Consider the following 26,243-nt stretch of genomic DNA (forward strand, 5'->3'; position numbering starts at 1 on the left):
TAGTGTGGAATCAGAGAGGGTGTTTAGTGCGGCAGGGGCCATAGTTACCCCAAGGAGAACTCACCTGTCCACCCAAAATGTAGAGAAACTGACCTTTGTGAAAATGAATCAAGCTTTGATCAGCCAGGATTTTCATACACCAATGCCTGATGCATCAGACTAGTTTAGGGGTCGGCAACCTCCGGCACTCCAGCTGTTGTGAAACTACAACTCCCAGCATGCATACTTACTCTGCTGTTCTCAGAATTCCCATAGTAATGGATAGAGCATGCTGGGAATTGTAGTTTCACAGCAGCTGGAGTGCCGAAGGTTGCTGACCCCTGGACTAGATCATCCATGGTGCCACACCAACACTTTAACAAAATAGACTTGTTTCTTCTTGCTACCTGCGGCCAGGTGCTCCTACTGTCAGACACCATCTTCTGCTGGTACTGGTAATTCCCCCACCTACTCACTCTGTCACTGGGTCACTATGTGGTCTCCTCATGCTGCTGCCACCTCACCACTCTGTGGTCTCCTCATGCTGCTGCCACCTCAACACTATGTCTCTGTGCTACTCTGTGGTCTCCTCATGCTGCTGCCACATCACCACTATGTCACTGGGCCACTCTGCGGTCTCCTCATGCTGCTGCCACCACACCACTATGTCAGTGGGCCACTCTGTGGTCTCCTCATGCAGCTGCCACTTCACCTCTCTGTGGTCTCCTCATGCTGCTGCCACCTCACCACTATGTCACTGGGTCACTCTGTGGTCTCCTCGTGCTGCTGCCACTTCACCACTCTGTAGTCTTCTCATGATGCTGCAACATCACCACTATGTCATTGGGCCACCCTGTGGACTTCTCATGCTGTTCCCACCCTCCCCACTTCATGTCTGGGCCACTATTTTACCTTTTTGGCCTGGTTGACATCATCATTTATTTGACCCTTCTTCTAATCTGTCAGTAGGAAGGAAAAATTAGACACACAATGGATCCTGTCTATGTAGCAGCTGTAAGGCCTGTATGGTCCCATCAGAATTGGCTTATGATTGCGTAGCCAAAACCAGGAGTGGGTACAAAACACAGAAGACATGCAAATATTCTATTCACGTGTCATCTCTGTTTTGGATCAACTCCTGTTTTTTGGGGGGGCTTTAACAATACTGATGGATTACTGACAAAATGCTGACCAAGGTGGATGCTCAACAGACAGGACCAGTTTTTTGGACAGATCAGAGGATGGGCAAAATAATCCCCCCCCCCCCCCCACTCTGTTGGGGGGCTTTACTTGTTTAAGTACTTAATAGAACAGGTTCTGTAGACATCTATGTGGAATAAGCTGACGACGGTGTACAAGGAGTGCGCTTCTTCTTGACGCTAACATAGACCTATAAGTCTAAGTTCACACTTGAGTTATTTGGCCCTGTGACTGCCCAAATAATTGAAGTGATTCTAAGAGCGACACCTGTCATCTGCATGTCATACTGACTCACAGTATTGTTTCACTACCACTGCAGACTTCCTACGTGTGTTACTTCAAGGCACAGTGTTCTACACCACTATACAGGCTCTCTGCAGCCAGGAAATAGCTGTTTTTTAAACGCGATTTGCCACAAATAAATTTGGATTGAATTAAATCTTTTCAGAAAATTCGTCAAACCGACCAAATCGAATTTATGAGAAATTTGCTAATCTCTAGTATTAATAGCTCTGTCACTGTTAGAAGACAATGACCCCCAATCTTCTCATAGATTGTAAGCTCTTGCGAGCAGGGCCCTCATTCCTTTTGTTTTAATTGTTGACTTGTTTGTTGCTATGTTATATATGACTCTGTTTGTACATGAACCCCTGATTGTAAAGTGCTGCAGAATATGTTGGCGCTGTATAAATAAAGATTATTATTACGTCTTTAAAGATGTTTACTTGTGTACGTGTTTCTGACCACGCATCTTGATGGATTTTTACATTACTATTACTTGAGAGAACGCATGATCATTAAGTAGGAAATCAATAAAGGATATGATATAATAAGTGAAGCACTATGCATATTGATTCATTCTATTTTTAGAGACTGAGTTTTGTATATTATGGGATACAGGCATTTTGTGGGTAAGCTTTGCTCTTCCCGGAGTAAAGAAATTAGACCAATGTAATAGATAATGTATTGAACATTGGAGGCGTTTTTAAACATCAGTTGCACAATTATTTTTTTTAAAGAATTTTTCTATGTTGTTTAAAGGGGTTGGCCACTTTCTGGATACTGTTGACCAATGTGCTTGTAAGATGACTATATGGCACTTACTGATATGGACTTTGTTGAAATGCTGCACCATTTTCTATACATCGTACGGTATGCCCCCTTGTCAAGTGTTTTGTGCTTTCCACCCAGAGATTTTGTCCCTAAAATGAATGCTGATGGAGGGTCATCTGACCACACAGATCACCTCCATGTGATGTCTCCTCTATTCAAGTACACTGCGCCTGCCAACTGCACTTGCACTATTGCAAGTTTGAATGAATGAGGCTGAGTGATGTCTGGTCACCTCCATCAGTAGCCATCTTATGGACGAGGACCTATCTGTGGACAGCATAGCAGATTCGCCTAACAAGACAGCATGGCTTATGTAATATAGCAAACTGCACGGGATATCAACAGGATATCAATTACAGTAGTAAGTGCCAGATCATCTTACCTACACATTGGTCTCAAATAGCCAGAAAGTGGCCAAACCCTTTAATTATTTCATTATGAGTATAAAAGCTGTTTAACTATTAGTGGAACTTGCACCCTAGAAGAAGCCGATCTTAGGCAAAACCTAGAGGGTTGAATGAGACACCATATGACTTGAAATTATTGAATATAAGCAGTTTTATATTGCTCATCTGTGAATATGAATGAACCACATTATTGGACTTTCTGTGTTTAAAGATTTATTGAACTATATATATAGGTAACATTTAGAAAGCAGGGTAGAGGGATGAGTGCCAGGGAGGCTAGCCCTTATCTGACACACCCCAACAAGTTTGCAAGGTTGGCAGATGAGGGGGATGTCAGTTTAGGGAGAGCACTGCCAGTCAGGGAAATGTCAGCTCCAGTAAGCAGGGCACCAGGAGAGCAGGGCAGGCCAGACAGGTGCTGGTAGTGGGAGACTCAATTATTAGGGTTACAGATAGGGCGATCTATCACAAAGACCGGGATCATCAAACGGTGTGTTCTCTTCCTGGCGCTCGAGTTTGATACATCGCGGATCGGGTGAAGAGATTATTGGGAGGGGCTGGCGAAGATCCGTCAGTCATGGTCCATATCGGAACCAATGACAAAGTCATAGGTAAGTGGAGCATCCTTAAAAATTATTTTAGGGATTTAGGCCACAAGCTAAGGGCAAGGACCTCAAAGGTAGTGTTTTCCGAAATACTACCGGTACCATGAGCCACACAAGAGAGGCAGCGGTAGATTAGGGAGGTTAACAAGTGGCTCAAGAACTGGTGTAGGAAGGAGGGGGTTTGGGTTCCTGGAGAACTGGGCCGACTTTTCTATCGACTACATGCTCTATCGTAGGGATGGGCTGCACCTCAATGGGAAAGGGGCAGCTGTGTTGGGGGGAAAGATGGCTAGAAGGTTGAGGGAGTGTTTAAACTAGGGACTGGGGGAGGGTAATTACATTATAGGATGGGAAGATAGCGACCGGGGGCAAGGTAGGTGGTCTGGGGGAGGAATTAAAGGAGGGGCTCGAACAGTTCAGAAGAAAAGGTGTAGGGTAAAAATATACATAAACCTCTTAACCGTATGTATACTAATGCCAGAAGCCTGAATATAAAAACTGGGGAACTGAAATTAGTGATGTGTGAGGAGGACTATGACATAGTGGGAATAACTGAGACACGGCTGGATGATAGCTATTAGGGATGAGCGAATTTCATATTCTGAAATTCGTTTTTGGTTCGTGTTGGAGTATTTACTGAATTGCGTTATGGATTCCGTTACTCCGGACCATAACGCAATTCCATGACAGGAATGCCTTTAGAGGCATTCCGTTATTCATTCCGTCATAATAGAAGTTTCCGTTATGCTGGAGTTATGCATTCCATCATGGAATTGTGTTATGGTCCGTGGTAACGGAATCCATAACGCAATTCAGTAAATACCACAACACAAACCGAAAATGAATTTCAAAATATGAAATTCGCTCATCCCTAATGGCTATGAATGGGCAGTTAACGTACAGGGTTACAGTCTGTTTAGAAAGGATTGTCAAAACCGGAGAGGGGGAGGTTTTTGCCTTTATGTAAAGTCCTGTCTAAAGCCCACACTCCAGGAAGATATAAGTGAGGGACATGAACATGTGGAGTCACTGTGGGTAGAAATACTTGGAGGCAAAAACAATAATAAAATACTAATCAGAGTTTATTACAAGTCCCCCAATATACCAGAGTCCACAGAAAATCTACTACTAAACGAGATAGATGAGACGGCAAATCATGAGGTCATTATTATGGGCGACTTCAACTACCCAGATATAGACCGATAAACTGAAACCTATACATCTCATAAAGGAAACAGGTTCTTGGCAATAACCAAAGACAATTACCTTTCCCAACTGGTTCAGAACCCGACTAGAGGGACGGCCATACTGGACTTGGTATTAAACAATAGACCTGACAGAAGAACAGATGTCCATAAAATAATAACCTTCTAATTATCATTCAAAGAGTGTTTCTTCAGGGAGGAACAAAAATACCAAAGCATTTAAATCACTAAAACAGGAGGGCAACGAGGAAGCATAGGAAAACTATAAGGAAAAAAATTGAATATGTAAAAGACAAATAAAAGCAGCCAACTAGAGACAGAGAGATTCATTGCCAAAGAGAGTAAAACTAACTCTAAAATGTTCTTCAATTATATAAATGGTAAAAAGTATAAATCTGAAGGTGTCGGCCCTTTACAGAGTGATGAGGCCGAGTTGCAGAGAGTGATGAGGAGAAAGCAAAGCGATTAAATATTTTTTTCTCAATTGTATTCACTGAGGAAAATGAACTGTCAGATGAAAAACAGAATGCAAAATTTAATTCCTGATTAAAAGTGCCCTGTCAGACCCAGGAAGAAGTACAGCGGCGTCTTAAAAAGATTAAAATAGACAGATTGCCGGAAAGAGATGGCAGACACCCCTGTATGCTAAGAGAATTAAAGAGGACCTTTCACCTGGAAAAACATATCCTGACATATACAGCGTCGCCCAGGGATCTCACTGCACTTACTATTATCCCTGGGTGCAGCTCCGTTCTCCCGTTATGTCCTCCGGTATCTTCGCTCAGTAGGTTATAGTAGGCGGAGACTGCCCTTGTTCTGCTGGGCGTCTCCTCCTCCTAGGTTGTAGCGCTGGCCAATCGCAGCGCAGAGCTCACAGCCTGGGAGAAAAAAAACTCCCAGGCTGTGAGCTCTGTGCTGCAATTAGCCAGCGCTACAGCCTGGGAGGAGGAGACGCCCAGCACAACAAGGGCAGACTCTGCCTACTATAACCAAGAGTCCTAAGTCTCCGCCTACTATAACCTACTGAGCGAAGATACCGGAGGACATAACGGGGGAACGGGGCGGCACCCAGGGATAATAGTAAGTGATGTGAGATCCCTCGGCGCCACTGTATATGTCAGGATACTTAGTTCACAATGTTTTTCCAGGTGAAAGGTCCTCTTTCAGCAATGTCATAGCCAGCGGACCTATATTATTTAAGGTCTCTATTTTGACAGGGAGTGTTCGACAGGTTTGGTGCATAGCAAATGTGGTCCAAAAACAGAGTCCGGAAACTGTAGGCCAGTAAGTTTAACATCTGTCATGGGTAAACTGTTTGAATGTTTTCTAAGAGATGCTATCTTGGAGTACCTCAATGAAAATAAGCAAATAATACCATATCACCATGACTTCATGAGGGATCGGTCATGTCAAACTATTTTAATCAGTCTCTATGAGGAGGTAAGTTCTAGACTTAACTGCGGCGAATCAGTGGTTGTCATATCTTGACTTCTGCAAAGCATTTGACACTGTACAACATAAAAGGTTAGTGTATAAAATGAGAATGCTTGAGAATGAGAAAAGGACTGTGACTGTAATGAGGGAAAGAAGGTTTGTACACAAACATAGAAGAGGATTCTTTACGGCAAGAGCAGTGAGACTATGGAACTCTCTGCTTGAAGAGGTGTTGATGGTGAATTCACTAAAAGAGTTCAAGAGGGGCCTGGATGTATTTCTAGAGTGTAATAATATTACAGGTTATAGTTACTAGAGAGGGGTTGTTGATCCAGGGAGTTATTCTGATTGCCTGATTGGATTCAGGAAGGAATTTTTTTCCCCTAAAGTGGGGAAAATTGGCTTCTTACCTGACAGTTTTTTTTTGGTTCTTCTGGATTAACTTGCAGGATAACAGGCTGAACTAGAGGGACATGTTACTATGTTACTATATTTCACAGAGACACTGAAGTTATATTCTTCCTGACCAATGGTGAGGGGGGTGGTCATGGTGTAAAAATAAAAAAAATATTTTGTTCAGAGCATTCTGGGTCTAGCACCAAGCTCCAGTCTCTGCTGGATCAGAAGTATAGATACTATCATATCATTGATGCCAGCCAATCAGTTGCTTCAGCATTGATTTTCTCAGAAATGGCACATGACCAAGGTCACCGCTGAGGCCATTGACTAGTCGGCAGTGGTTACATGCATGTGGATGGTACACTTCCAGTCTATTAGCAACTGGAAGCAATGACAGGAGCTCACCACTGGACCCAGATTACTCTGAACAGGTGAGTCTTTTTTTTTTTTTTTTTACTTTACAGCATGCCTATCGCATGACCATTGGTTTCCAGTTTTGGAAAATCCCTTTAAATTGTGTATTAAGGAATCTTGATTGAAAGCTATTTCTGTGTTGAGAGTAGTTGAACTTTTTTTCACTACTAGTGGATACTGATGCCAGTTGAGCCCAATAAGTACTGTGAAAGGGAGTCTCTCAACAACAAAATGAGTTTAAAAGTAAGCATACCGCCATGTAGGTGAGGTTCTCTAATCCTGTTAGCTCTACATTCACCCATCAGCTATTTAAAGGGTAGTGCCAGCTTGAGGCTCATTTGCCTCAGTAAATAACGTATTTTTCGCCCTATAAGATGCACTGCCCCTTCCCCCACAAAAGTGCGGGGGAATGGCAGTGCGTCTTATGGGGCGAATGCTGCAGTTTACACTGATACACTGCCGACCGCATACTGCACAGTGCGGCTGGAGGGTGTTTCAGCGGGGAGGGAGGAGGGTCTAGGGGCCACCATCTGGTTTAGGAATGGCAGCGGGGCCCGATGCAGTCACTGTATTCTATTGCACCGGGCCCCGCTCACTGTAGTAATCCTATCTAAGTGTAGGTAATGTTTAACTATAGAATTAAACTTTATTCCAGCAGTCTGTACTACCGTACTTACTAACTTCCGTAGCAGGCAGGAAGGCCTGGTGGCTGTAGCGTAACTCACTACGTCACGCTGTTCCATAACTCCCACTTTATGAATGAAGCAGGCGGCACGGGCGCGTGACGTAGTGAGTTACGCTGCAGCCGCCCATCCACCCGCCCGGCCTCCTGCCTGCTACGGAAGTTAGTAAGTACGGTAGTACAGGCTGCTAGAATAGTGAGTTGGGCCTGGTGCAGTAGAATACAGTGACTGCACCGGGCCCCGCTGCCATTAAAAAACTAGATGCGAGCCCCCAACCCCTGTATTGGCAGTCATTTACACTACACAGGGACGCTGTTATGGGGGGATCTGTGGATGCTATTTATGTGTCATCCACAGATCCCCCTCCATAGCAGTGTGATGCCATCCACAGATGCCCCCATAACAGTGCCATCCACAGATCCCCCCCATAACAGTGCCATCCACAGATCCCCATAACAGTGCGTCATTCACAGATCCCCCATAATAGTGTCATCAACAGACCACCATTAGTTCAAAACTCACCAAAAGCACAACTTTTGGTTAAAAACATTATTTTTCTTATTTTCCTCCTCAAAAACCTAGGTGCGTCTTATGGGCCGGTGCATCTTATATGGCAAAAAACACGGGTATGTAGTAGATAACTGATAACATTTTTCTCACTGGGAGGTGGGGGAAATCAGCAGCCTGAACCATTTATGAGAAAGGAGGTGTTCCTTGGACTACTTGAGATGAGACACTGTAAATTGTAGTTACGGACCACAGCTATTCCCTAAAGGAGCTGAGATAAAGAGGCCAAAGAGCAAGATCTGAAGAAAATAAATAACTGGCAATCATCTCCTGTAAAGACTCCTACGGGGACAGTTGTTTTAAATTGTAACTGTTGTAAAAAAAAAAAGGTTAATATAATGTAGGGACAGGGATGTTAAACATTTTTGTAATATACAGTACTTTGTTAGAGAAAGATGTATCTTTGTACTAGAAGACAGGGTATAAAGAGTCTTTTTAGCAATGCTCAAACCAAATGTAGCAATACTCTAGCCAAATGTTACTAAGAAGAGACTTTCTTCAGTCTTCAGTATTTTACTGAACGGTGAAGTGGATTAGCAGCTAACTACACAGGGACTATGCCAAGAGGAAGCAACCTGGTAGCTCCTCTGCAGCGAAGTCCAGATTCTTGTAAGGTGATTAACGGGTGAAAACCAGGGAACTGCAAGGATAACAACCTTAGATCAAACTGGTTTGTCGACGTGGTGGTTCCACACCCACTAGCTGTGAAAATGTTGAAGACTGACTCTCCAGGTAAAAAAAATCTTTCCTTAATAAACTATATTACAAAAATGTTTAACATCTCTGCCCCTACACCATATTAAAAATAAACTGAAACGACTGTTATACTCAAGATTGATTAACTTCTAGTGTACATGTTAATGCACTTAATGCAATGCAAAGCCAAGTATCATAATGGCACTTGTGAGTCTAAACATAGCATAATATACACCGGGTTAACAAAGAAACATGTCTCCCAAGAGACTTATGGGATAAATCTGGTTAACAGTCAATCACATCTAGTACCGTAATGTACCTGAAGGACGGTAACTCTATTTTTAATTTGCACAGCCTGAATGTCTAGATCCCAGAAAGTTGACTTTTATAGAATAGAAACCCAGACCCAGAGGACACGTAACATCTACTTGTAACAGGTTTCTCATTAACACAGACCAGATCTCATTAGATGATATCAGTAAACGAGCACAAACTAATTAACCATACGGTACTCTGTATTCCTAATTTCTAAAACTCACTGCGAGTGAATGTTCAGGTTGTGTGTCTCTAAGAAAGACCTCCAGAACACTTCCTGGATTTATGCTTTAAAAATGAGAAATAGGACATTTATTAAAACCAACATTTTATACCCCAGTCTTAGGCCTGGGCTACACTGCGACTTTTTGTAATGCGACAGATTGATTTTAACTATTGAATGACAGCTGCAGTCCACAAAATTGCATTCAACTGAACGCATTTATTTGGACTGCAGCTGTAGTTTAATAGTTGAAATCTATTAGGCTGGGTTCACACCTGAGCGTTTTACAGCGCGTTCCTACGCGCTGTAAAACGCTCAACAGGCAAGAACCGATGATTCCCTATGGGAATGGTTCTCACCTGAGCGTTTTACAGCGCGTACGATCGCGCTGTAAAACGCCCGACGCCCCAAGAAGTACAGGATCTTCTTTGGGGCGTCTTGTCGCGCGTTCCCGTACATAGACTTCAGCGGGAACGCGCGACAATGGGAGTTCGCTTGTCTCTGTATGCGCGATTGCAAACGCCTGTACAATCGCGCATACAGAGCGTACGTTCAAGTACGCTCAGGTCTGAACCCAGCCTTAGAGGCGTTACAAAAAGTGCAGTGTAGCCCAGGCCTTAATATCTTCTCCACTTTAGTCATGCGCACGCCTCTTAATAACTGTGGCACATCTCATGCCGTCCATGCACCAAAACTGAAATCTTCTCTCATGTAAATTAAAATAAATGTGCCCTGTGCAGACCCACGCAAATGCTCCCTTTTTTGAAAAAGTGGTGAGCACAGCGTAGAACCCCCTAAAAGTCAGAAAACGGGCATAGGGGTTTAATGAATGTGCCTCATTTAATACTGGCTCAATGTAGGAGCAAATAGTTATCTCTAAATGATGTCATCATGAAATAGCACTCCCCAGTAAACTTATTAAGATAAGGCCGACAAATAAATATGATTACTGAAATCATATTATATTCCTTTCGATGGACAAAGATTAAAAAACACTTATCATTTTCATTTAAAAAATTCATCTCCCAAAATATCTCCTGTTTAATCAGTACCCTCAACAATAAGGTCCAGCACTCTGGCAACATTGTTAATGATATGGAATAGAGATTTGTTTTACTTTATAACAGTAGAATGCTAGACCTTATTCTTCATTCATCATGCACCCTTACTCAAAGCTATATGTTAACCACATTAAAACAAGAGGTCTGTCACCACCTTTTTCTATTGTAAACCGCTCCTGGTGCCTGTGGTGCACATGCGCTGGAAGGTTTGATGAAGCCACAGAAGGGAACACACAGTGCAGGCGCAGACAGGTAATATATGCCTGTGCAAGATTTCAAGAGCTAGTGTCACGGTCCCTCCAATGACAGAGGTGAGAAGATCGGAGAGACTGGCGGCACGTGAGGGTATCTGACAGTCTCTCTTTTTTTTCCTTTCAGTGTTGTGTTTGGTAATGACACCTCTTGTCAGGTGCAGCTTGCAGTCATTACTGAGGCCCTATTTAGTACTGGCTCACACTGCTTACCATGCAGGTGATATTTTCTGCTTTAGTTAGTTGAGCTAGTGTGTTGTTCCTTTGGATCTCCTGCTCCTCCATTCTGCTTTAAGCTAAGTGCATTTTGTCTTGCATTTTGTTGTTCGCTTGTGTGTGTTGTTGTCTAGGCCTCAGGGAGATGGTGGTTCCTTCATCTGGGAAGGAACCCGTAGTCTCATTTCCTGCCACCATTCTTAGGGCCTTCCAGGGTCTTCAGGGCCTAGGTTCCAGTGTATGAGTATTCATACTAGCAGGAGTCAAGGAGAGGTCTAGAGATTCCTAGGAGTTCACCATCCCTCTCCCTTAGCTTTGAGGCCTAGACTTCGGTCTATTCCTTCTGTGTGTCATTTGGTGTTATCCCCTCCCCATTACTCGTGACAGCTAGGTTTCTGTCATCTCCTGTAGAAGAGGACATAATCCCAACTTGCCCTGGGCCCCATAGCAGTCGTATGGTCTGCCGCTATGATAGTTACGCCCTTGCCCAAGGATACTGCTTCTTAGGCTCTTTTCAGCTAACTTGTATATCAGAATAATGATCTTTTTCAGGAGAAACAAAGAATTATATATCAACAAATAGGTATGTCTTAGACACTTTAAATTTGATCTAAAGGGAACAGGGAGCAGTTTATAATGGAAAAAAGTAGTGACAGACACCCTTTCAAATACCTACCAGCCAATGAAGGAGGATTATTGTCACATGTTTGTGTACAGGTCCTTCTAAAAAAATTAGCATATTGTGATAAAGTTAATTCTTTTCTGTAATGTACTGATAAACATTAGACTTTCATATATTTTAGATTCATTACACACCAACTGAAGTAGTTCAAGCCTTTTATTGTTTTAATATTGATGATTTTGGCATACAGCTCATGAAAACCCAAATTTCCTATCTAAATTAGCATATTTCATCCGACCAATAAAAGAAAAGTGTTTTTAATACAAAAAAAGTCAACCTTCAAATAATTATGTTCAGTTATGCACTCAATACTTGGTCGGGAATCCTTTTGCAGAAATGACTGCTTCAATGCGGTGTGGCATGGAGGCAATCAGCCTGTGGCACTGCTGAGGTGTTATGGAGGCCCAGGATGCTTCGATAGCGGCCTTAAGTTCATCCAGAGTGTTGGGTCTTGCGTCTCTCAACTTTCTCTTCCCAATATCCCACAGATTCTCTATGGGGTTCAGGTCAGGAGAGTTGGCAGGCCAATTGAGCCCAGTAATACCATGGTCAGTAAACCATTTACCAGTGGTTTTGGCACTGTGAGCAGGTGCCAGGTTGTGCTGAAAAATGAAATCTTCATCTCCATAAAGCTTTTCAGCAGATGGAAGCATGAAGTGCTCCAAAATCTCCTGATAGCTAGCTGCATTGACCCTGCCCTTGATAAAACACAGTGGACCAACACCAGCAGCTGACATGGCACCCCAGACCATCACTGACTGTGGGTACTTGACACTGGACTTCAGGCATTTTGACATTTCCCTCTCCCCAGTCTTCCTCCAGACTCTGGCACCTTGATTTCCGAATGACATGCAAAATTTGCTTTCATCCGAAAAAAGTACTTTGGACCACTGAGCAACAGTCCAGTGCTGCTTCTCTGTAGCCCAGGTCAGGCGCTTCTGCCGCTGTTTCTGGTTCAAAAGTGGCTTGACCTGGGGAATGCGGCACCTGTACACGGTGGCTCTGGATGTTTCTACTCCAGACTCAGTCCACTGCTTCCGCAGGTCCCCCAAGGTCTGGAATTAGTCCTTCTCCACAATCTTCCTCAGGGTCCGGTCACCTCTTCTCGTTGTGCAGCGTTTTCTGCCACACTTTTTCCTTCCCACGGACTTCCCACTGAGGTGCCTTGATACAGCACTCTGGGAACAGCCTATTCGTTCAGAAATTTCTTTCTGTGTCTTACCCTCTTGCTTGAGGGTGTCAATGATGGCCTTCTGTGTCTTACCCATGATTGCGGTTTTGAGTAATGAACCAGGCTAGGAGTTTTTAAAAGCCTCAGGAATCTTTTGCAGGTGTTTAGAGTTAATTAGTTGATTCAGATGATTAGGTTAATAGCTCGTTTAGAGAACCTTTTCATGATATGCTAATTTTTTTAGATAGGAATTTTGGGTTTTCATGAGCTGTATGCCAAAATCATCAATATTAAAACAATAAAAGGCTTGAACTACTTCAGTTGGTGTGTAATGCATCTAAAATATATGAAAGTCTAATGTTTATCAGTACATTACAGAAAATAATGAACTTTATCACAATATGCTAATTTTTTTAGAAGGACCTGTATATCCAAGCAGAGAATGTTTATTCACCATGCAGATAATGTGCTTTCTAATTCACAGTGTTAGAAATAAAAAAGTGGTTAACAGGTCCATTACATTCTACTATTAAGGATTCTGGCTGTGACTTGCCCAACAAGTGGACCATGCACCTTCTCTGTATGCTGGATGATCAACGGTCTAAATATAACATTGGGAGAGCTGTTCTTTTTCATTTCTACAGTTGTATCCTGTTTAATCTTGTAATACACTGTAACGGGGGTCAAAGATGCCTGTCTTTGCTACAGAGCTTTGATTCCATAGCTATTTCTCCATGTAGTGATATGACAACTGTATCTATTATACTGATATATAGGGGGAGCAAACTGCTTGGACAGATTCATAGAGTTCAAATCCATATAGTTATCGCCAGATGGAGAATCAGAGAGCAAGAGACATTGTCACTATCTGTAACAATTTAGTACCAAATTAGACAGTAAGAGACGGATGGTTCTTTCCATGTGAATAATAGCTAGGAAGACATCTGAAAGGGAAGGGTTCACTGCATTGCAGTACTTCCAACACTCTCAGAACACAATTCCAATAATATATAGTGCAAATCTTCCCCAGATGGTTTTGTATGAATCTGAACAAGGATGGGAGTTAAAGTACTCTTTACTTTCTATCGTCACAGTCTCTTTCTGCAGAAGCTATGGCTGTAGTACACTACTGTGGTGCACAGGTTTTAAGATACAACTGTTCAGGTAATGTCCAAGTGTGAATGGTATCTTAGTCGTATTCCCCTCATTTCATTAAAGTCTGTTAGCTTTAGACAGAAAAATATCTTACTGATTGTCTCCTATACTCAGCCATGCGGTTTCTGTAACCTTATCCTTTCTCTCTTTTCTTCTTGAGTACTGTAGAAATGGTGAGATCTTTCAGTAGATAATCTTCAGAGAAGGTGATTCTCTGTAGCTTCCTGTGTACAATCCTGTGAGGAATGAAGCACATTGAGTTGCTCCTTCTCTCAGCTAACTCCAAACTAGAACTATCTAGTCCTCTGTACTGCATATGTACCAAATGTACAAGGAGGGACACAAAATAGGCAGCAAATGTTTCCTTTCAAATAGACACTGGGAGACCAACCATTTGTGCAACCCATTATTTTAGCACAGTCAAACTACACTGCCTGTCCAAAAAAAAAAGTCGCCACCTATTGGATAATTACTGCATGGGCGATTATCTTTCAGCTGGCAATAAGTTACTTAACCCCAACTGGTGCAATGAGTTGCTTCTCATTTCTTAAACAACCATGTCGAAAGACACATCTCGTGGTTGTGGAAAATATAGTAGTCTGTTTGAGAAGGGTCAAATCATTGGCTGCATCAAGCAGAGAAAACATCTAAGAAGATTGCAGAAACTACTAAAATTGGGTTAAGAACTGTCCAACGCATTATTAAAAACTGGAAGGATATTGGGAACCCATCATATTCGAGGAAGAAATGTGGCGGGAAAAAATCCTGAATCACTTAAATGTTTGGTGAGATCAAATTGAAAAAAACAACAACAGTAGAACTCAGAACTATGTTTAATAGTGAAAGTAAGAGAATTTCCACACGCACAATGCGAAGGGAACTCAAGGGATTGGGACTGAACAGCTGTGTAGCTGTAAGAAAACCACTAATAAGTGAAGCAAACCAGAAAAAAAGGCTTCAATTTGCTAGGGAGCACAACGATTGGACTCTGGAGCAATGGAAGAAGGTCATCGTCACTACCAGAGCTTTGAGACGTTCTCACAGCTCTGTTTCTCCACCCCTGTGATGATGTCACTACTAGAGCTTGGAGGAGTTCCCTCTGCCCTGTTTCTCCGCCCCTGTGATGAGGTCTTTACTTTCTGTTTCCTTCCTCCCAGCTGTCTCTCCTGTGTTTGACTTAGCTGCCTTTAAATCACCCCTCCTCCTTTGTAGAGGTGCGGATTATACTTTTCATTTGAGCTGTATCTCTCGCTTGAGTATCTTCACCTGTGTGATATCTTTTCACTGGATCTGTGTTCTGCTGAAGCAAGTACTTCGGATATTGTCTGCTGACTTTGGATCTGTTTTCACTGCAGCCACAGCTCCTTCAGATAAGTGTTCAGACATTGTGTGTTTCTGTTTCTTTGCTGACTGGACACAATGTTTGGTTTTCATGACCATTTTTAAACCATTATTGTATCTATTCTCTGGCTGTCTGTTTTAAACAGTCGTTAAAAACTGACTAATTCAATTGGCTTATTTTTTTCTTTTTATCCCAACCCCTAGTATGAATACTACCACCATTAGTGGCCCTCAGTATGATTAAAATTAAAATACTCACTTTATCTAATTAAAAGCACGGGGGGGGGGGGGAATAATCTGCTCTCCCACCGTGATTTTAACCCATCTGTCATGGAACCATGAACCAGACGTACAACAAGAGATAAGTGGAAATAAGAAGGCTTTATTGAAAATCAAGCTGTAAGGCAAAAGTCCAAACGGATGGCTAAACCGAAGCAGGGTCTTGCGAAGCCAGAGGTCAGGAACCAGAAGGGTAGTCAGACGAAGCCTGGATCAGGAACCAGCGGGGTAGTCAGACGAAGCCTGGATCAGGAACCAGCAGGGTAGTCAGACGAAGCCAGGATCAGGAACCAGAACCAGCAGCAGTCTTAGAAGCATGTGAACACAGGAGGACCAAGCAAGGAACTGAAGCCACAGACCTCCTATATATATGAGCTAGGCATCCAGCTCCTCCCAGTGGGAAGGAGAAGCCGCAGGGTGGGAGGCTACAAGAAACCCAGAAACCAAGATGGCCGCCAGCACATGTCAAACGAAGGAGAACAGCAAGAAGGTAAGACCATGACAGTACCTCCCCCTCAAGGGCCCCTCCTCCGCGGAGTAAAGAACGGTTTCTGAGGGAAGCGTGCGTGGAAGGCTCGGAGCAAGGCAGGAGCATGGACATCTGCGGAGGGAACCCAGGAACGCTCCTCTGGACCATAACCACACCAATGGACCAAAAACTGCACCCGACCGCGGACCAGGCGTGAGTCCAGGATATTGCTCACCTCATACTCCTCACGATTGCCCACTTGGACCGGACGAGGCCGAGGAACCGAGGAAGTGAAACGATTACACACCAGTGGCTTCAACAGGGAGACATGAAACACGTTGGAGATCCGCATGCCAAGAGGAAGCGCAAGGGCATAGGCTACCGGGTTTACCCTGCGAAGCACTCGGAAGGGACCAACAAAGCGAGGCGCCAGCTTGGGAGTGGGCACTCGAAGGTTGAGGTTGCGGGTGGACAACAATACGCGGTCTCCGACCTGGTAGGAAGGAGCGGGCGCTCGTCTGCGATCAGCCTGGAGTCTCTGGCGCTGCGCAGAGACCTCAAGGGACCTCTGGATCTGTACCCAAGAAGCACGTAGGACGGAAAGGTGATCCTCCACAGCCGGAATATCCTGGGGAGAGAATACCTCCGGTAACACGGCAGGTTGGAACCCATAATTGGCCATGAAGGGAGACGTCCCAGAGGAAGAGTTCACCGCCGTGTTCCTGGCAAACTCAGCCCAAGGCAGGAGGTCAACCCAATTGTCTTGGTGATCGGAGACATAGCAACAAAGGAATTGCTCCAAGGCCTGATTGGATCGTTCTGCGGCCCCATTGGACTGAGGGTGGTAGGCCGAGGAGAAAGAGAGATGAATCCCCAACTGGGAGCAAAAGGAGCGCCAGAACCTGGACACAAACTGACTCCCCCGATCCGACACAATCTCCTTGGGCAAACCGTGCAACCGGAAGACCTCCCTGGCAAAAATCGTGGCCAACTCTTGTGCAGAGGGTAACTTCTTGAGAGGAACACAGTGGCACATTTTGGAAAACCGATCCACAATCATGAGAATGACCTTATGGCCTCGGGATGCAGGGAGGTCCACAATGAAATCCATCCCCAGGTGTGACCATGGACGCTCCCCGGTGGCTATGGGTTGCAAAAGGCCCAACGGACGGTGCCGAGGGGATTTACTCTGGGCACAAACGGAGCATGCCGCTACATATGCGGCGATGTCGGAACGTAGAGAAGGCCACCAGAACAGACGTGAAACAGCCCAGGACAGCTGATTCTTTCCAGGATGCCCCGCGGTCTTGGAGTTATGGTAGGTTCGCAACTACCGAGTGCGCAACTCCTCAGGCACAAAACATCTGCCGTTGGGTCTCCCAGAGGGAGCACCAGATTGAGCCGCCAAAATCTGCTCACCCAGGGGAGAGGTCAGGCTGGTGCGAATGGCGGCCAGGATCTGATTCGGAGGTATGACCGAAGTCGGAATCGACTCCTCCCCGGACAGCTCGGAGTACTGCCGTGATAAGGCATCCGCTCTGATGTTCTTGGAACCGGGTAGGTAGGAGACCACGTAATTTAAAACGTGACAAGAACAGAGCCCATCTGGCCTGACGTGGTGTCAATCTCTTGGCCTCAGAGAGGTAGGTCAGATTCTTGTGGTCCGTCAGGATGAGAACCGGAACCACCGAGCCCTCGAGCAAGTGCCTCCATTCTTTAAGGGCCTGCACGATGGCCAATAACTCCCTGTCACCAATCTGATAGTTGCACTCCGCGGAAGACAGTTTCCGGGAGTAAAACCCACAAGGAAGCAGAGGACCCTCTGGTGTTCTACGCTGAGACAGAAGGGCGCCTACTCCCGTCTCAGACGCGTCTACCTTGAGGACAAAAGGCAACCCAGGGTTGGGATGCGACAGAATCAGAGCCGACACAAAGGCGGACTTTAGAGCCTCAAAAGCTCGGATGGCCTCGAGCGGCCAGACCTGGGGATTACTGCCCTTCCTGGTCAGATCCGTGAGAGGCTTGGCTAGCATGGAAAAGTCCCTGATGAACTTCCGATAATAATTGGCGAAGCCCAAAAAGCGCTGCAGGGCACGAAGACCACTGGGCTGGGGCCACTGTAAGACAGCCGAAACCTTCTCAGGATTCATGGAGAACCCCTCAGCGGAAATGATGTAACCTAAGAAGGTTACCTGGGATCGGTGAAATTCGCATTTCTCAAGCTTACCGAACAGCTTGTTCTCTCGTAACCGTTGCAACACTCGTCTGACATCCAGAATGTGGGCCTCCATGGATTCAGAATATACCAAGATGTCATCCAAATAGACCACCACACACTGCTGCAACAGGTCACGGAAAAAATCGTTGATGAATTCCTGGAAGACTGCGGGCGCATTGCACAACCCAAAGGGCATAACCAAGGATTCATAATGACCGGTCCTGGTGTTAAACGCGGTCTTCCACTCATCGCCCGCCTTGATCCTTACCAGGTTATATGCCGCCCTCAGGTCGAGTTTGGTAAAGACCGTGGCCCCTTTGAGGCGATCGAACAGCTCGGAAATCAAGGGTATCGGGTAAGCGTTCTTGATCGTGATGCGATTGAGACCCCTGTAATCGATGCAAGGCCTCAACTCACCGCCCTTCTTTTTCACAAAGAAAAATCCAGCCCCTGGCGGGGACGAGGATTTGCGAATGTGTCCGCGTGAAAGCGCCTCCCTCACGTACTCCTCCATGGCCTCATTCTCCGCTACCGACAGTGGATAGACTTTGCCACGAGGAGGAACGGCACCAGATTGTAACTCTATGGCACAATCGTATGGGCGGTGCGGAGGTAGGGCAACCGCACTCACCTTATCGAATACATCCCGGTACTCCTCGTATTCAGGAGGCAACAGAGAGTCCAAGGAAGTACACAGCAACTTGACAGACCCATGGATGCAACTAGCCCCACACTGCGGTGACCACGAGAGAATCTCGGCCGATCTCCAATCGAAAGTCGGATTATGCTTCTGGAGCCAGGGGTACCCCAAGACCACCGAGTAGTGTGGAGACGAAATAACCTGGAGACAGACCGACTCTCTGTGAACGGCACCAATGGCCATCCCCACTGGAAGGGTCTCATGAGTCACGTGTGGCGGTAGAAGGGGTCTGCCGTCTATCGCCTCAAGAGCCAGTGGGGAACCTCGAGGCTGCAGGGGAATGGAATTGGCGGCAGCGAACACACTATCAATGAACAAACCACCAGCACCAGAGTCCACCAACGCCTGGGTCGTCACCGAGCCCCCGACCCAGGAGAGGACAACAGTAATCAGTGGTTTGTCAACACGGGAAACCGGGGACGAGGAGACTCCACCCAAGATCTGCCCCCGACAGGATCTCAGGTGCGAGCGTTTCCCGGACGGTTCGGGCATGCCAACCGAAAATGCCCACCGAGACCACAGTACATGCATCGGCCCTCGCGTCTCCGGAGTGCCCTCTCCCCCTCGGACAGGCGAGCAAGCCCCAGCTGCATGGGTTCACCCCCAGACAAGTCATCCCCAGGAGGCGTGGGAGGAGAGGGAGGCACGGGTGGGACAGCAAACGTAGGCGCCAATCTGTTAGAAGACCTCCGCAGACTCTCCTTAAAGGAAGGTCTCTCCCTGAGTCTGGTGTCAATCAAAATCAGGAAAGAGATAAGAGACTCGAGCTCCACTGGTAGGTCCTTAGCTGCAACCTCATCCTTCAAAGCATCCGAGAGACCATGAGAGAAAGCAGCGACCAGAGCCTCATTATTCCAGCCCACCTCTGCTGCCAGGGTACGAAACTCAATGGTGTATTCAGCTACGGATCGTGAACCCTGTCTGATGGACATAAGGAGCTTCGCAGCAGAGGCAGCACGAGCCGGCACATCGAATACCTTCCGAAGAGAAGCAACAAAACCGGAAAACTCGGCAACCACCGGATTGTTGTTCTCCCATAAAGGGCTGGCCCAGGCCAAGGCCTTGTCCGAGAGCAGCGAGATCAAGAAGCCCACCTTTGATCTCTCAGTAGGAAAGGCATGTGGCAGCAACTCGAAATAAATGCCCACCTGGTTAAGGAAACCTCGGCACTGAGTTGGCTCTCCCCCAAAGCGCTGTGGAAGGGGGGCAGAACCGGTCATACCCCGAAACACCGCAGGCGCAGCAACAGGTGTCGGGGTAGACTCTGGCGCAACAACCGGAGCGGCAGTAGAAGCGGGCCCAGGAGCGACAACCGACCCATCGGCAACGGAAGCTAAATGAGCCGTGCGTTTAAGCAGGGTTTGCAACGCCACAGCGAACCGACCCAACAGGTGATCCTGCTGATCAAGTCTGGCAACCAGCGTAGGTAGCGAGGATGGCCCTGTACTGTCAGAATTCATGGCTTGGTCCTAATGTCATGGAACCATGAACCAGACGTATAACAAGAGATAAGTGGAAATAAGAAGGCTTTATTGAAAATCAAGCTGTAAGGCAAAAGTCCAAACGGATGGCTAAACCGAAGCAGGGTCTTGCGAAGCCAGAGGTCAGGAACCAGAAGGGTAGTCAGACGAAGCCTGGATCAGGAACCAGCGGGGTAGTCAGACGAAGCCTGGATCAGGAACCAGCAGGGTAGTCAGACGAAGCCAGGATCAGGAACCAGAAGCAGCAGCAGTCTTAGAAGCATGTGAACACAGGAGGACCAAGCAAGGAACTGAAGCCACAGACCTCCTATATATATGAGCTAGGCATCCAGCTCCTCCCAGTGGGAAGGAGAAGCCGCAGGGTGGGAGGCTACAAGAAACCCAGAAACCAAGATGGCCGCCAGCACATGTCAAACGAAGGAGAACAGCAAGAAGGTAAGACCATGACACCATCACATTACTTTAACCCATGAAAAGAGCAGTTTTAATGGACATTAGACAGGTGCGCTCCTTAAAAAAAGGTCTCATTAATTTAATAGGGTACGTCTGACCGTGAAAATGGTCAAAAATAGGAAATTTCCTATTTTTTGACAGCAGCTATTCACTGGCTATTAAAAAAGCGGCCATGTGAATAGCTCCACTGACTTCTATTGATTCTAAAAATGGCTGTGTGACAAACAATAACTGCTGTTCCTGTGAATGTAGCCTTAGGCCTCATGCACACGGCCGTGTGCACTCCGCATCATGGATGCGGACCCATTCACATGAACGGAAGCATGGATCGGAAGCCAACGGAAGCACTATGGCAGCGGTCCCCAACCACCGGGCCATGGCCCAGGATCGAGCCCTGGAAGATTGTTTGCAGCGCCGCAGCGATCAAGGCAGTCTTTAATTATGGAAGTGCTTGATTAGCACAGGAGGACCAGGAAGCCAGGAAGCGGTGAAGGATCTGTACTCACCACTTCCTGGTCCTCGGCTCGGCTATAGGCTGTGCAGGGCTGTGCACAGCGTGAGGTCGCTCTGTGATCTAACACTGTGCGCCGCGATACACAGCCAACAGCAGGATGAAGAGGATCCCGATGGTGACCAGGAGCAAGAGAGGTAAGTGTTTTTTTGTTTTTGTTTTTTATTTGCCCTGGGGGCTGACATAAGGGCTGATGGCTCACATGTGGCTGATAGCTGACCTAAGGGACTGATAGCTGACATGGGGGGCTGATGGCTGACATAAGGGGCTGATGGCTCACATAAGGGGCTGATGGCTCACATGGGGGCTGATAGATGGCTAAAGGTTGGGGGGTTGATCTGAAGCATTGGGAGTCTGATCTGAGGTCTGATTAACATTGGGGGTATGATTGCTGGTCTGACCTGAGGTGTAATGAAAAAAAAAATGATTATTGTTCTACTGCGTCTTATAGGGCAAAAGATACGGTACAGTGCAGCAGAGACCAGTGCGGCAGAGACCCTAGTCAGTTTATATAGTCGTTATATAGTATTATATATTTTAATATGCACCTTGCGTTTTGTTATGCGCGTGAATCAGTCAGCGCCGACTAGCACCCCCTAGGCCTCGCCTACCCCTCCACACCAGGTCTACATCACACTCCCATTTAGAAAAGGATAGTGTAAAAACACAGATAATGCAAAACATGTTGTGCAAATGGTGTTTAGAAAGTCCAAAACCCATGGTTTGCAATTTTTTTTTTTACACCAGAAAGGCTTAGGGGCAATGAAAAATTACCCCCATCATCTCCTAATATTAGGAAATTTACAGCTATCTTCTGCAGCATTAGGATAATAGGTTTATAGACTTTTGTCTTTTTTTCAACTGTTACACAAATCAGTTCTTTTATTTACCTATGACATTTTCCTATGCATTTTCACCAAAATTAGGGGATCCTAAACAAAAAGAAGCATACATGCTCCCAATTTTTTAATCCCTTAATACAAATTCCCATACATGTACATCGCTGGGCGCTGGTATTTAATGCCCATAGGGATGGTGCAGGTTCTGGAGTTGAATCCGCACCATCTGCAGCGGGAGTCGGCTGTTATACATAGCCAGGCTCATGCTGCAATGGCTGAGATCGGAGCTAGCTGTATAAATATGCACTGTGCACTAGTATGTTTTGTCACTGCTTGAGAAAGATCCCAGGGAGCGGATCAAAACGTTGCCTGTCTGGTGAATAAAGCCTGAATTTATTTTACGCTTTGGAGGTGCTGTGGAAAAAAAAATTCTACTTATTATCTGAAGGGGGATCGCCTTCTCAGCCGCTGGCACTCTGTCTGCATTCAATATACAGCGGTGCTGCCCCAATCTCTTTATTTTGTGCTATATATATACAGGGAGTGCAGAATTATTAGGCAAATTAGTATTTTGACCACATCATCCTCTTTATGCATGTTGTCTTACTCCAAGCTGTATAGGCTTGAAAGCCTACTACCAATTAAGCATATTAGGTGATGTGCATCTCTGTAATGAGAAGGGGTGTGGTCTAATGACATCAACACCCTATATCAGGTGTGCATAATTATTAGGCAACTTCCTTTCCTTTGGCAAAATGGGTCAAAAGAAGGACTTGACAGGCTCAGAAAAGTCAAAAATAGTGAGATATCTTGCAGAGGGATGCAGCACTCTTAAAATTGCAAAGCTTCTGAAGCGTGATCATCGAACAATCAAGCGTTTCATTCAAAATAGTCAACAGGGTCGCAAGAAGCGTGTGGAAAAACCAAGTTGCAAAATAACTGCCCATGAACTGAGAAAAGTCAAGCGTGCAGCTGTCAAGATGCCACTTGCCACCAGTTTGGTCATATTTCAGAGCTGCAACATCACTGGAGTGCCCAAAAGCACAAGGTGTGCAATACTCAGAGACATGGCCAAGGTAAGAAAGGCTGAAAGACGACCACCACTGAACAAGACACACAAGCTGAAACGTCAAGACTGGGCCAAGAAATATCTCAAGACTGATTTTTCTAAGGTTTTATGGACTGATGAAATGAGAGTGAGTCTTGATGGGCCAGATGGATGGGCCCGTGGCTGGATTGGTAAAGGGCAGAGAGCTCCAGTCCGACTCAGACGCCAGCAAGGTGGAGGTGGAGTACTGGTTCGGGCTGGTATCATCAAAGATGAGCTTGTGGGGCCTTTTCGGGTTGAGGATGGAGTCAAGCTCAACTCCCAGTCCTACTGCCAGTTTCTGGAAGACACCTTCTTCAAGCAGTGGTACAGGAAGAAGTCTGCATCCTTCAAGAAAAACATTATTTTCATGCAGGACAATGCTCCATCACACGCGTCCAAGTACTCCACAGCGTGGCTGGCAAGAAAGGGTATAAAAGAAGAAAATCTAATGACATGGCCTCCTTGTTCACCTGATCTGAACCCCATTGAGAACCTGTGGTCCATCATCAAATGTGAGATTTACAAGGAGGGAAAACAGTACACCTCTCTGAACAGTGTCTGGGAGGCTGTGGTTGCTGCTGCACGCAATGTTAATGGTGAACAGATCAAAACACTGACAGAATCCATGGATGGCAGGCTTTTGAGTGTCCTTGCAAAGAAAGGTGGCTATATTGGTCACTGATTTGTTTTTGTTTTGTTTTTGAATGTCAGAAATGTATATTTGTGAATGTTGAGATGTTATATTGGTTTCACTGGTAAAAATAAATAATTGAAATGGGTATATAATTGTTTTTTGTTAAGTTGCCTAATAATTATGCACAGTAATAGTCACCTGCACACACAGATATCCCCCTAAAATAGCTAAAACTAAAAACAAACTAAAAACTACTTCCAAAAATATTCAGCTTTGATATTAATTAGTTTTTTGGGTTCATTGAGAACATGGTTGTTGTTCAATAATAAAATTAATCCTCAAAAATACAACTTGCCTAATAATTCTGCACTCCCTGTATATATATATATATATATATATATATATATTCTATATTTACTATTCCTCCTTATTATTGGTAAAAGAAAAGAAAAGAAAAGAAAAGAAAAGAAACTACACCACACAAGAAACTACATACACAATTGGTATCACCACATCCAACCTGATCTATAAAAAGATCTGTTAAAAAAAAATACAGAATAGCTGCATTTGGTCATTTCACTTCCCAAACAATTATATAAAAAAAGTCATATGCACCTTTAGATGGTACCAATAAATAAAAAAGTCCTTGCACAGCTGCCTCAATGGATTAACATTCACTTAAAGGGATTTTCCCACAAAAAATATTCTAGTTTTCACACCAGCACCTGGATATGAGTACTTTTGTAATTGCATGCAGTCAAAAATGTAGTACAGCCTCCGAGTTTCTCAATAAAATGTATCTATATAGTGCCACCTGCTGTTTGCTCAGGCCATGTGACTGATGGTCGTGATGTCACTGGCCTAGTGTAAGCAGCGAAAAGGTGTGGCACTCACAGGAGCCCTCTCAAACAGCTGACCAGTAGGGGTCCCGGGTGTCGGACCCACACCGATCAGATACTGATGACCCAGCCACAGTTTTAAACAGTTGAATAACTAATTTAAGGCCAAAACTGGCTTGGACCTTAAAGAGTTAAACCAACACATGGAATAGTTCTGCCAATAATACACTTTGTGAACAAAGATTTGCCAAGTTATAGATTAATTGCTGAATTTTTACGAATAATGTCGATGACATACACGCAAACATTTTATATTTATATATATATATATATATATATATGTATGTGTATAGAGTGCAGCAACAATGTGGCTCACAAGTCTAATGACAAACAAGTGTTTAACTTTCAATGGGACAATCCTGAGTATTGCCACTGCCCCACAAAGTCATAATTGAATGACTGTGCCATTTTCATTGCACTTAATAATACAGTTGGGAAATTGGGAAATGGGACCTCCTTGATCTCAAGGTTAGTGGGGGCCCCATTTTTTCTTTGTGCAAAGTCACTATTATTATGGTTTCTCTGATTTTGATTGACGACTCCTGGCACCCCTGCCGATCAGCTGTTTGTAGAGGCTGCTAACACTGCGGCCTCTTCCCAGGCCTAGGAGTAGCTTAGTCCCATTCAAGAGAAAGGGTCTAAGCTGCAATACCAAGCAAATCCGCTATACAAAGTATGGTACTGTGTTTGGTAAGTCATCCCATGACCTCAACAAACAGCTGATGGGTGGGGGGTGACAGGAAGCGTACCCCTCAGGTCTGATAATGATGACCTATCCTGAGGAGAGGCCACCAATAACAAAGTCTCGGACAACAACTTTGACAATAGGTTTACCTTCATGTTAGCTAGCATCTGGATGAAATAAGAATTAGCTTGTATGATATGATATTCTGATTTCACTCACCGAAGAACCTGGGTCCAGACAGTCTGTGTTCACCAGCATAGGTGCGGCACCAGCCTGTTGACGAAAAAAACAGGACGTTGGACACATGCCACAAAATATAATGCAATACAGAGGAGATATCAATGACAAAGGTACGCAACGTTATTCCTGATCCTAAAAGACAGCCTAGAAGATATTCAAGCAGGAGCAAATGAAATAAACATTAAAGTTATCCCACAAATATCCCACACATATAAAAAAAAAAGCTTATATCCCAGGATCTCCCCAGAATAATATTAGTATAGCACAACCTGATGTTTCTATTCAACAGCCTTTCTGTGTCCACTTCAGTAAATGTGCAGAGGTGGACACCCAAATGAATCTTGCTTCTCTCTGTGTTCCACGGAGTATACAGAGACATGTCTGGTGTGGTGAGCCAGAAGCATCAGCTTAGAGGAGATACTGAGTAAAGGATGAATGTGAGACACAGGGAGTGAGACAATGTTACTGGAATTGCTCTTGATCAGAATCTCTTCTGAGAAGCAGAGAAGTTGTTGCAGCTTCGGAAACAGCTAAATGCCCACACCAGAGATACCTCCACATACAGGATGGAGCAGAGAGAGAAGCAAGACTGGGCATGCGTGTCCACCTCAACACATTTAATGAAGTC

General features: G+C 45.0%; 1 protein-coding gene across 3 annotated transcripts in view; it reads right to left on the reverse strand.

The window, feature by feature from the left end:
* The window catches only part of DLG3 (discs large MAGUK scaffold protein 3), a 370,064-nt gene that overhangs the window by 158,294 nt on the left and 185,527 nt on the right, over positions 1–26,243 (reverse strand). For all 3 annotated transcript variants that reach the window (XM_044268852.1, XM_044268856.1, XM_044268850.1), the window contains one exon: positions 25,595–25,648. In XM_044268852.1, coding sequence (XP_044124787.1) covers positions 25,595–25,648 — 54 coding nt within the window. The remainder of the gene's footprint in view (positions 1–25,594; positions 25,649–26,243) is intronic.

This window comes from Bufo gargarizans, chromosome 9 (genome assembly GCF_014858855.1).
Source record: "Bufo gargarizans isolate SCDJY-AF-19 chromosome 9, ASM1485885v1, whole genome shotgun sequence".
NCBI lineage: Eukaryota > Metazoa > Chordata > Amphibia > Anura > Bufonidae > Bufo > Bufo gargarizans.